The 12541-nt window shown below is 39.6% G+C and overlaps 5 protein-coding genes across 5 annotated transcripts; 1 reads left to right on the top strand and 4 right to left on the bottom strand.

Annotated features, from left to right (window-relative positions):
- Positions 1 to 106: 106 nt before the first annotated feature.
- On the bottom strand, positions 107 to 3016 carry MELLADRAFT_50714 (uncharacterized protein; the record flags this gene model as incomplete). Its single annotated transcript, XM_007417232.1, has 7 exons — positions 107 to 322; positions 395 to 524; positions 607 to 663; positions 728 to 790; positions 871 to 1106; positions 1219 to 1822; positions 1896 to 3016. 7 exons carry the CDS (start codon positions 2454 to 2456, stop codon positions 228 to 230), a joined length of 1746 nt encoding a protein of 581 aa, XP_007417294.1.
- Positions 3017 to 3674: 658 nt separating this feature from the next.
- MELLADRAFT_73411 (uncharacterized protein) lies at positions 3675 to 4340 on the bottom strand (the record flags this gene model as incomplete). Its single annotated transcript, XM_007417246.1, has 1 exon — positions 3675 to 4340. One exon carries the CDS (start codon positions 4278 to 4280, stop codon positions 3849 to 3851), a length of 432 nt encoding a protein of 143 aa, XP_007417308.1.
- Positions 4341 to 4655: 315 nt separating this feature from the next.
- MELLADRAFT_40285 (uncharacterized protein) lies at positions 4656 to 6228 on the bottom strand (the record flags this gene model as incomplete). Its single annotated transcript, XM_007417226.1, has 4 exons — positions 4656 to 5095; positions 5195 to 5879; positions 5959 to 6087; positions 6169 to 6228. Coding segments are annotated over 4 exons (1314 nt in total), but the record flags the coding sequence as incomplete, so codon positions are not given.
- Positions 6229 to 7302: 1074 nt separating this feature from the next.
- On the top strand, positions 7303 to 9019 carry MELLADRAFT_73412 (uncharacterized protein; the record flags this gene model as incomplete). Its single annotated transcript, XM_007417247.1, has 4 exons — positions 7303 to 7911; positions 7982 to 8054; positions 8133 to 8289; positions 8351 to 9019. 4 exons carry the CDS (start codon positions 7530 to 7532, stop codon positions 8693 to 8695), a joined length of 957 nt encoding a protein of 318 aa, XP_007417309.1.
- A 2399-nt stretch (positions 9020 to 11418) lies between these two features.
- On the bottom strand, positions 11419 to 12503 carry MELLADRAFT_94671 (uncharacterized protein; the record flags this gene model as incomplete). The annotated part of the gene is made up of 4 exons (XM_007417266.1): positions 11419 to 11639; positions 11684 to 11815; positions 11874 to 12083; positions 12155 to 12503. The coding sequence occupies 4 exons, from the start codon at positions 12501 to 12503 to the stop codon at positions 11419 to 11421; spliced, it is 912 nt and encodes a 303-aa protein (XP_007417328.1).
- Positions 12504 to 12541: the final 38 nt, after the last annotated feature.

The raw sequence follows: 12541 nt of genomic DNA on the forward strand, positions 1-12541 counted from the left end.
TTGATTGTACACTCAACATCAACTTTTACCTTGAAAGAGCCAAACCTGAGCAATCTATATGTTTGATTCTAGGATGAATCTTCTCTCAAGCAATTTTCATTATATTCAACTTGACTCTCAGAATGCGAGTATGTAGACTCTATTTCGAACCTTTCACTCTCAACTCACATTCATCACTACATAACCAGTTCATTAACCCTTCGACAAATTTTACAACACTTTATACCTCATCTTCTAGTTTGTTTAGTATTTCCTCCTAATGATTTAGGTCTAAGGTAAAACAAAGAGAAATTTAAACGAACCGAAAGAAACCTCAGATCGGCTAATGAATCAAAACCCAGTCCCAGAAAAAAATCAGTATCATCTCACTGTAAAACTCAAGAAAATAACTTACGATCAGGTTGAGCTGTAAGAGCTGAGATCAGATCTAAGACTAGCTCATTAAATAATTTAGCTTGAGCTGAGATTAATCGTCTGATTTCATCTAGTGCTGGAATCGATCCTTGAACTGGTGTCGAACGAGCCTGAAAATGGTTAAGAAGAGTTAAACAAAGTGGAAAAGAGCGGGTCTCAGGCATGAGCAGAAATAAAACATGGGTAGCTCACCGAGTTTCGAGTATCCGATTCGGAAGTGTCTGACAAGACATAAGCTTTCAAAGAATCCTACATAATCTTTCTATCAGTTTTCCCATCGATCCTCTACACAGGCAGACGGGAAAAAACTTACGATTGAAGCCTTGAAAGCCAAGATGACCTTGAAGCAGTCTTCAGCCAAAAGCAAGCATGAATTCTTTTCATCATCACAAAGCAGAATCAAAACATGCTCAGAAGTTTCCAAACAAATACCTAAGCTAAAACGAAAAGATTCACCTCTCTTCCAGCCTTTGGATTCAATAACATACCCTTACTGACTAATCTGTCCAAGTAAAGCCCATGAGCTTCTACAAGTGAATCTAAATCACCTCCTTCTAACATCACTCGTTTTTCAAATTCTTGCCATCCACATTCGATCACTTCAAGTTGAACATAACATTGAAGTTGTCGAATGAAATGAATCATTTCTGACATTACTAATCTTGCACGATGGAAATCGGACTTGTATCGATCTTTTTCCTCAATGTTGCAGAGCGAGAGCGTAGTCAAAATAAAAAAAAACAGAAAGAGAAGACGACGACACATGAGCAAAGAAAAATAGGTGGATGTAGAATGAAGACTAACCACTTTTGGAGCCTAACATTACCGCCTTCCAACCCCCATCCAGTGCATACTCGACCCTTTTCATCCTCCAAAGCATTCGGAAAGTTTTCATATAGCCTCCCATTGCTGCTGGACTCAAGACCACCTCCAAAGGACTTTGAGGCTTATATTCCAACATGAATACATCCCATCCTAAATCGAGAGGTGTGAACTCTAACATTCGAACATCTAATCGATTCATTAAAGCTTGATCGTCACTCGTAGCTCGGATAGCAGACTCGAGTGTTGCAGTAAGATTGTGTCGATAGAGTGAACTAGCAGGTTTATTCAAACTCGGACCTAAGCTTTCGATCAACAAACTGATAAAATCACCTCTACCTAGTAATAGGAAATCTTTCAAAGCTTTGAGGTGATCTAAAAGTTTGAGCTTGGTGAAGAAGATGTAGAATAATTCCTTTGAACAAATCTTGTAAGCTGACTTGATTGTTTCTTCAAGTCCTTCAATATCTTGGTAATGTAAACTACTTGAAGATGATAATTTTTGAAGTTCAGCACGCGTTCGTTGCCAATCTTCTTCACTACAAGAATATTTAATAAAATTAATTGATTTACCAGTCGAATAAATCTACAAAAAGATAAATTGGATATCAAGTCAATCCAAAAAAAAAATCAAACCTAATTCGATTCATGAAACTTACCTTTTTAGCAAAGACTGGATTAATAAAACTAGGCACGAATTCTTCCCTAAACACAAATTTACTTTCCCAAACTTTCCAACTTTCATTTCGGTTTAATGAATCTTGATCATCTTGATCTTGATGTTGATTTGGTTCATTGACACCAATGAAGAATTCTTCAAATCTATCTAACAATTCACCATCCCAAATCCAACTTCTTAAAAATTCAAAAAACGGACCACTAACACCTTCTAATAGATCTGAAACAAATTTAGACACGATCGGATCACCATGTTGGGTATAACTATCTAAGATTGAAATTAATTGACCTCCTCTTGTGTTTTCTGATGCTCCTAATAAAGCTGCACACATCCTTAATCTAAGTAAGGTTGGATTTAAATGTAAGAATAATGATTTGAGAGTAAATGAGTGTAGATTAGATTCGAGTAAAGCAATCACTCTGTAATATGTACCTAGTTCTGCTTGAAGTGAATAAATTAAAGCTTGAGCTACCATCCCAGCTGATGTATCACCCAGAGCGGCTCTTGACTTTGTGGTTAGGTTCTCATTTGCTGGTAGCATAGGTTCAATAGCCAATCGAATTCGTTTGTAGAGCCAACCGATTTCGGCTAATTTGAGGATTAAATCGCGTTGTGGTAAAGTGATGATTTGTGATGGAGGTTCATGAAATCGGATTCCATGATCTGACCAACTCTGATCTGCTAGATGATCTTCGTCTTCTTCTTCACTCCTATCATGAAATGATAGGTATTTGCCATCGATAGCTTGAAGTAAATAGACTAAATCACGTAAGAGAAGGTGTTCAGGAAGATGAGATGGATAACCATGTTGAGATCGTTTTGATTTTAATTTAGATGAAAGATTAGGTTTTTGATCTTTAGGATCTTGGTTTGGAACTGGAAGTGGGATGGTGTTTGGAATGGGTATCTGTGATCTTGATGATGATGATGATGAAGTAGGTTTTGATGTTTGATTTTCAGTTATATCGATCGTAGGAAGTGGTTGAATGGATTGAGATCTCGTTGGAGTTGGGTTTGCTAAAGCGTATAGGAATTGAATTGAGTTTGATTTTTCACGTGGATGTGGTAATGGATCTAGTCGAGTGAGTAAGTTATTGAGAGTTTGAGGTGCTTGAGGAGATGGATGTTGATCACGAACTGATTGGAGTGGTTTGTTAGTATGCTTTGATTTAAACTGTTCTCTTTGATTGGAACTAAATTGACTTACGATAACTAGAGATTTGTTGAGAAAGTAAAGAGAATGGGATCTTGGAATGACTAGCAGTACTTGAAGTTGAAGTGGATTGATTTAAGATTTCATTTGAAAAAGTTTGAAGACTTGAAGTTGATGAATTAATTCCAACTATTCTACGTATCAATTCATTTAAATCTCGATGAATTCGATCATGATTCATATCTCATCCTTTAACTTGAACAGAATATCCTCAGAGGTATGTATCTACTTGATGATATTGTTTAACTTGAGGATTAACTTGATGAATGATGATCGAATGATTGAAACATGCCAATGCCATCATCAGGATTCAGCATACACATATCCTGGCAGCTGTGGCCCGACACAACAGGGCTCGGGTTTTCAATCGGGTCATCTCTCAATTCGGAATTGACTTCAATTTGCACAAAAAATTCTCAAAAACCACGTCTCATATACGGGCGTTGATGAGCATTAACAAACCATGTCGTTTGGATGACTCTCAGAAGCTTATCCGATCAAGTGTTAAGAAAGAAAAGTGGCAAGGCCTATGATCTTAGAATCTTAGGCTACATATGCAGATAGCACCTTGCAAATTGAAGGATTCAGAATCGATTTGCTTGATATTACATCAGGTTTTGCTTCACTGCGAGATGAGGATGTTCGTATTCATACATTGTAACAAGAATTACCTTTGACACATCAGATGCATACATTCAACCACACATCTTCAATTATTTACTAAAAATTGAAACCTACTCCTAATGGATCTGAATTCCCTTCCACCACTTTATTCACATCATCTTCATTCTTCTTCATCTTGAAGATTTCTAATTCTGGTTTAACTTCTGATTTGATTTCCGTTAGATTTGAAAGTTTAGATTTCTTGTCTTCTTCATCATTCGTTCTCCATGGATTCTCTTCAACTAATCCACCTCCCATCAATCTTTCATCTTTACAATTTTTATCATTCCAACCACTCGATCCTAGCTCGACTTCTCTTGCTTCTCTTTCCTTCACATCTGATGTTGGATGAGTCGTTCCAAGATTAGGTTCATCTGCTTCTTTCCAAGGTAATCCACCTACAATTCCACTTCCTGTCGCTTCCTCATATCCTCTCTTCAATCGATCCCATGTACTCCATCCCATGGTTTTGGCTGTTTGAAAGGCCATTTGAAGTTGTTCTCCTCCGATCGCATTCAAATTCACATTATTATTCTCGAAATTCTCATTTGCTCCTCTTCTACTTGACGTTGACATATTCATGAGAGAATGTGATGGCGATACGGTTTGAGTCTTGAGTGGTGCGGTCAGATAGGATGGTAATGCCTCACCACTCCAATCACCGGATCCTGAATTGGTTTTGATACTACTACTGAGGTGTCCAGTCGGATGAGATCGGCGGTATTCATTTGAATCGGATGAATCGAGTCCTTGTCCTACATTGGTGCTACGATTCTCGTCAACCAACTTATTGATACTAGAAGCGGTAGTTGATCTAGAAGGATTAACTTCGGATGCGGTCGTCGATCGAGGTTTAGGTACAGGATTCATTTCTGAATCATCACAACCAAATAATTCCCACCAATACTTGACTTCTTTCGGGTTTGGTAACAATACACCTTGATCTTCATTTTCACGTTTGGTTGGATCATCTAAACTCGAATCATACAATTCATTTCGATATCGATCCCTTTTATCTCCTTCAAACAATTCCCAAACTGATCTAGTGGTAGAATGTGCATTATTTCGAATTCGTTCTTCTTCATTATCAAACAAAAACGTTCCATATTGAGCTGAATAAAGTTCTTTAAAGAGAGTTTCTAAATACATTGAATTAAATTCAAATCTTTGTGGAAATTGTCGAATGAGTTGATATACACAATCTAAGAATTGATGAAAAACTGGTGAAGTTTCTTTGTAAGCGTGAGAATGACTAGTTGAAGTGGTTGCAAAGTTTAATTGTTTTTGAAATGAAGTGACCCAAGCTGTACTACTTCCTGAACCAGAGGTACCGTCTACATTATCATCGAGATGATTGATACCATTATTGTTTTGAAGACTAGATCCAGAATTTGAATAAGTACTAGGATGTTCTCCAAAATTTACCATTTCTTTTCCTAATACTACTACCCCACTTCGATCTGAAAACTTATGACCAAAACTTAACCAATCCTTTTCGACTAAAATGGCAAATCCATCAAAGGTACGATAATAAGGATCCAAACAAACTTGTGAGAGAGCAGAGAGTTGTGAAGTTCGATCCCATCCATCAGAGCAATGAATGAGAACGTGAGAGTTTGAAACATGAACTGTTCTTGTGATCAAGCTAACCCCATCAAGAATTGCTGAGATGTGTTTGAGCCATCCACTTTTTCTTAAAGATTCTAATGAGACCGGTTGAGAGGAAATGAATGATTCATGAAGAGCTGAGACTAGTTTCTGAAGTGAATCACGCATGACATGAATATTATCGATCCCAAGATAAGCCTTGCGACATGCTTTGTAGTTTTCCATATTTTCTGTTCCTGCACCTTTGACCGTGTTAGCCATAGCATTGGTGGTAGGTCTTGCATCGATGATAAGATTGGTTGAGGTAGCACCGTAGATGACATGTTGATTTGATTGAGATGAGATGGTAGGAGGGGATGAGAGACTCGGTCCAGTATGGAGTGAATGAGAATGAAAGATGGCTTCGATCAGTTTCTCGTCTTGAATTGATCTTGCATTTTTGAAGCCGACCATCGGTTGACTAGACCTAGTGATTGAAGACTTGATGGTGTCACCAAAAAGCATTGAGAGTGAGCTATGTGTATCTGAGGAAGCATGGAAGTGATCTTCAAAGACATACCCCGTTGGCCCAATGAACATAAGTTCCGATCGGTAGTCGACCTTTACTTCGATATTTGACCGCATATGATAGTGTGGTGTCACTGATCTTTGCTGGCACAAGTAATGATTGCGGATAGGTTGAACAGAACTACAAATTCGAGTTAACACATGAAAATGCATGATCAGGTTTTCAAATATGAATTCCGAGGCGAGGTTCATTGAAACTCACATTGAAGTCATTGTTTATTGAAGTGATTCTCCAAGCCTTTTGATCACCTAGGGAATTCATTCTAGAGAATTCACGAATCGGATCATAAAGATTCCAACCGGGATGAATGAGATTTGAATTAGAATTAGTTGAATTGGATCCATATTGAAAAGCATAAGTCGAAGATTTATCTCCTTGTTGACGAGCATGAACTAAAGCTTTGATTGAATCCCAAACTTGTTCAAGTTGAGATTGAGAATGAAAGGTAAAAGTATAAGTGATAAAGTTAACTAAACGGATCAAGATAGTTGGTTCTGGTTGAGATGGAAGATATTGAACGGTGGCGATGAGTGCATGTGTAAACTGATTGATTGGTATGATATTGATATTTGATCAGTTTTGATGATAGGATATGTTTGAAGAGATGAATGATTGACTTACCCAAACTTCTTCATCTTTGGCATGATCGATTGAAGATTGAAGTTGATTAAGATCCGAAGGTGTCCAAATGAGATGATGAGTAGTAAGATGTAATGAACCGATTGATTGATTGATTTGATTTGATAAAGTTGATGGATTGGTTTGATGAGATAACTTTTTGACTTTGACTGATTCTACCTTTAAGATCATCGTATATCGGTTTGTATCGTATGATATGGTTTGGTATCGAAGTAGTCCCCAAGGAATTCATCAGGTAGAAAGATAAAGTCAGTAATCCGAATTAAGACTCCTTTAAGATCATCAACTCACTTTGCTAATCTTGATTTCATCCATTTCTTTTAATCTTTACAATTCTGTTCAACTTCTTCAAATACCATCCATGATCATTCTTCTTCTTCTTCTGCTTAATACATGCTTCATTCAAATTCAAATTCAATGGATATCTATAGTTTATTCTTTTGATCATGGGTTTACGTTATCCTATCCTATTGGTTACAACAGGTTATGTACAATCACACTGACGAGAGGAGACTCGAGAGACAGGGGAAGACAGTCTCGGGACCCACCCGGGCATGTGACCGGCCTGGAATATCCGATAACCTCATATTCATGACATGTGTAAGTACTCGGTTTAGGGTTGACAGGGTTCACATGACGACCATTAAACTTCCGATTTCTAATTGTCCATCAATCACGTTTTCTTCGAGCCATCAACTGATTTTCATTTCTCTCTAATTCTACCAATCCCATCCTTTTAATCCTGATTGCTATAAAAACCCTCTTCAACCTTTTAAAGCGCTGATCAACTTCACCTGCCATCCACTAACAACCATTCTAGTTCAATGCCCCTTTAGTCACATTCCTTTCACCCATTCAAAACTCAACAGGAATTACATATCAATCTTACCTTCTTGTTAAACTTCAACCTCCTCATCTCGAGCATGCCTGCAGTCTCTTTCGTAGTTCCTCATATCGATACCAAACCCGCTCAACGTTCTATTAACCCTTGCGATATTCGAAGTCCTCTTTCAGCTCTTCGTACTTCTGCGGCTTATTATCATCCCGCTTATCCTGCCAACTCACCTGACGTCGATCTAGTACTAGCTTCATCTGATCATGTTCCTTGCTGGTTTGCTGTCAACAAATCCAAACTGTTTTGTCATACGGATACCTTTCGCTCAGTTGGTCTTGAACAACTCACACCGGATAATAATCTCCCTTTAGTCCAACTTGGCGAAAGTCGTGATGTGATTGAGGTCATGCTTGCTTGTTTGGAGGCTGACTCTTTACCTGACTTTGGTAAACTCGACTTTCGTGTCATCGGTTCGTCTTTTCTTTTATGATCACTAAACGATTGCAAGGCCAAAGCGCTTACTTGTTTTTGATTTCACAGTCTCGGCTTTGGAAGCCGCTGCTGACAAGTACCGGCTGATTCATACGGAAAAGATCTGCTTACTTGCACTTGGGTACGTTCTGATCATTCTATATGGTTGCTTTTTGCTTGTAACTGATCTATTTGGGTTTATCTGATTCTTGCGCTTCAGGGCTTACTGCGCTACAAATCCAGTCGAAGTTTATACCTTGGCGTCTCATTATTACTGTCGTTGGCTAGCTGAGGCCGCTTCGGAACACACCTTGAATTTGGACATCACCCAACCCGATTATCAGGATATCTTGACAAGTGAAAACTATATCCCATTAGTAAGTCAACCCACTTCCATCCAGGTCGCATCACTCACAGCTGTTGACTTTGATCATAAAGCTCGATTTACACCAATCTCGTATACAATCCGCCAAGCTTATCATACAAAATCAAGCTATTGAATCCCATGGGGACAAATGTGATATCAGCAAGCTACAAGCCTTTTGGGCTGATGCCTCTCTTCGCATCATCTCTCGAATCACCAGTCCTGCTCTCGATATCGATCAGCTTTTTGAGCCAGAGATGAAGTTGGCTGTACAAGAGCTCTCGCCTTGTCTTAACTGCTATTCAATCCTAGTCCAAATCCGTGATCAAGTTAGGAATGAATGTCTAGGCCTCCGGCGCACCGTGAATGTACCTGTCGTAACCCCGGGACGTCAACTAGCCGATTATTTCAGTAGTTGATGCGATAGAATATCTGGGAACCCGATGTGCTCTCAGTCGCTCCTACTGACCTATACCCATCAATTTACCTTTTCTCAATTGAATTTTAACAGCACACATTCTCTAATGTGTATCTTGTTGCATTTTTGTACCTTTTGTGTGGTTTGTGTATTTCGTTGCATCTCTTGTGAGTTTCTCTTTTTTGTATATTGGGATTGAATTTTGATTTTGGAAAAAAAATGACTTGGTAAACATACACTCTGGTTTGCCAATCATCACCATTTGATTAGTTATGTATAACTTTTTGGATGGTTACCTTGCAATATAATCTTTGTCTAATAGATTTCTACCAAGATAAAAGGGAGTTGTCATTTGTCCAGACAAGCTTAGCTCCTGGGTGGTGGATTGTGTTAATTACAGATCAACTTCCCACAGCATATCAAGTATCTAGGTCCTTGTCCTAATTGGATGAGGGTGTATGCTTTATGTTCCCTTTGTAGGGAGATTCAGGTGAGGGGAAGGCTTTTTGATTGGAAAACTTCACCTCAGGCTCACAATAGCTCAAAATCCCTTTGTATGTTATAAGTCCTCTCGCGTTGAGTTTGCCTTAATATGAGCTTTTACACGAGATATTTAACTATCAAATTCTAGAAAATAATCCTAAACAAAAACCAACAAAACACTAGTTTGAACTCACTTTGAATTTATCGACTTGGTGAAAATTAAAGAATCCTTGGCCAACTCCATTGAATCCTCTGGCTCGACTTCAAGGTATCATGAGTCTAGAGAGTCTCCCGGAGGAAGTCTTGGAAAACATTGTCAGCATCGTATACCTTCAGTCTCATTCAGACACCTCAGAACACGACCATATCAATAAAAGAAGAGTAGAACGTATCCTCCACACCCCTAAGGGATGTCGGCCTTACAAGGTATATCTAGATCACCAGGCTCCACCAATTCTCACTACGTTTCAAACCCTGGCTGTTCTCAATCAAAGGTTTCATCGGCTTTGTTTGCCTAGGTTGTGGCAGGTATGAATGTCCTTTTTCTGCATGACCTGACGCTTCAACCTACAGAAGTAAGGCAAGCTGACCCAAATCTTTATTGCAATGCATCTACTAGAAAATCCGGTTTCCAAGTGATCAACCTGCTCCTATGTCACATTGGACGGAGAATATCCTCTTGAATCATGGAAACTTGGTAAAATCGGCTCAGTTTGAATTGGAAAATCGATTCTTTCCTGATGACTATAAGTTTTTGGAGACTGGTCGTAGTCTTTATGATAATACAGTGCCCATGGATGGAAATTTCACATGCAATTTCAGATATGCAATTGGACTGCTAAATGTTGAAAAGGTTATCAAAGCTTGTCCTTCTCTAGAGTCAATATCAATCACCATTCCATGCCGGAATGGTCACTGGGATCGATTTCCTCAATTTACAATCCGGTTGAAAGGTTTATTGAAACCTCTTCTGTAAGGCTCTGGGATGTACTGTAAAACGGGACTCTCGGATCGGAGTAGTCTTCTGAATGCGGCTCAAAGCAGTTCTTTCGGAACACGGTTCTATCTCAAAAGCGGAGATGTCAAACAATAGGAAAGGTAAGATAAATACACCAGGGGGTAATGGTCCTCGGCCTCGGCCGGTTCCAGTTTCGTTCCCAAAGTTTCGGTGAATAGAACCGCTCAGGAACCGCTGGAACCGGTGTCGCCAAAGCCGTTTCGGACATCGTTCCACGAACGGTTCAGGAACGAGCCCATGTCAGCCATCGTTTGAGAACGGTGGCTGATGCGGTGGTGAAGTGGTTATTTCGAAACCGAATGAAATCGGTGTCGAACTGTCAATTTTTGAACAGTGACTGTATGGAAATGGTCACGATGGATCAAAGATGAGCTTTTCAAGGACCCAGGAAAGCTCTTATTGAGGTTTCTGATGTAAATTCCGACATTTTGGCTCGCAACGCCGGTGAAATTTCAAAAAAATCCCTGATTCCGACATTTTACATCAGAAACCTCCCAAACAGCCCGAAGCAGAGGTTTCGGGGCCGGATACGGCCCCGTGGTGCTCAGGCACGGGGCTGGGGTACTACCAACCGCATTGGCTGGCTCTCAGAAGCACAAAGCAGCAGGGATATGCTTTAATAAGCATGGAGATAGTTTTATTTTGCAAAGGTTAATCTAATGACTGTAATGAATGTGATTTCATAAAGAGCGTAAAGTAGTAGAGAGAGAGGAAAAACAAAAAGCAAAAGATTCCTATTCATTATCTTCATGAACAGTCGACTTTTTTTTCTTTCTTTCTTCGTTGTACCTTTGAATCAGCTTGTCAATATCAATTTTTTGTAACATTCCCATTATAATTCTTGGCAATGAGTAACATCCTTCCTGAATTAACGCAAAGTTTGATCCATTGGAGGGCTTGAAGACGTAGACAATATCTGGGGCATCCAAGAGGGCATAGGTCCAGGAATCTGGAGCATTCCTTTCAGTAGCTAGTGCCACCGGAAGCCCTGGCTCGTAATATAATACTTGCACACCAACATGTGATATCTTTTTTCTTGATGTGGCACTCGTGACAAAGGCATGTTTTCCGGCCACATGCTCATAGACAACTATCGTGCGTGCAAGATGCAATGTCTGATCCCACAAGATGTCAGTAATTGTTTCCTAGATGTCTTCAAACAAAATGAAATACATACATTGTTTTTGATAAATATGAGGAGTTTACCGGGCTCAATTGGATTCTCAACCCCAATCGATCCAGCATCGAATAACTGCTGCAGGTCCAAAGCTCGATCTGTTGTGGTGTTGGTGATAATCCCCGCCAGATTTATCTTTACATGCATATTCCACCGGTGCCGACGTGCGGCACCAGCTGGAGTTCCAGAAAAAGTCTTCATAAAGACTGCTATGGCTTTCGAGCAAACACTCGGTTTCATGCCACCATCGTTGGTAGTTGAGTTGAGCTCATGGACAAGGTCATCACGGTTGGTCAGCATACGATCATTACCTTTATTCTTGGAAACCTGACTATCATGACTTCGTCGTAGCTTCATGATGTTCTTGTGGTGAAGTTTGTCACCATCAATCAGGCTCAACGATTCTTCACCCACTGTCAAGTCTATGGTCTTGTGAGGCTCGTCTGGTTTGTAAGAGACAAGTCAGTTAATCAGTTTATTGCTGGCTAAGGTAGAACATACCGCTAGAGTTGAGAAGGTTTGATATTGACATCGCAGCATTCTGAACTACGTCGCCCTCAAGAGTTTCGGGTACTTTATCGAGCATGAGATTGAGAGCATTCTGCTCTTTTGTTAATATAGCTGCGGTTTCAAAAGCCTCATCCTCGGGAAATTCCCCCATGTCGAAGCCATATTTTATTTGATAATCTTTGGCAGCGCTCGTTGAGATATCTGCAAATTGTAGAAAATTATCAGCTTAACAAACAGAAGATACGGAGATATCTTTGCTTATAATTACTAACCCGGCGAGTCTTCTTGAACTTTCTCAACAGTTGATCGGACAATTTCCTCTACATCATCGTCTAAATCTTCAAGCTCATTTACAACCATCTCACAATATTCTGCCAAACTAAGAGCACGTTTTTTGGCAATGTCGAGATCGTCTGATATCTCTTTATTAGACGGAAAGTTGCGCAGATGATCGAGGTTGTTGGGATTTTCTTCATTTAAAGAGATCTGGTAGCCCGCATGTAGGTGTTCCGATGGTGGCATCTTCATTCTACCACTCATGATGCTCTTGACAACTGCGATGATCTTTGGCATCATGAGGCGGGCATCAAGGACACTAAAATTGGGAAAGATGACACGCATCCATCCAAAGATGTGTTCACAAGCTTCTGTTCCGTGCT

The sequence above is a fragment of the Melampsora larici-populina genome (genome assembly GCF_000204055.1).
Source record: "Melampsora larici-populina 98AG31 unplaced genomic scaffold MELLAscaffold_70, whole genome shotgun sequence".
Classification (NCBI taxonomy): Eukaryota; Fungi; Basidiomycota; class Pucciniomycetes; order Pucciniales; family Melampsoraceae; genus Melampsora; species Melampsora laricis-populina.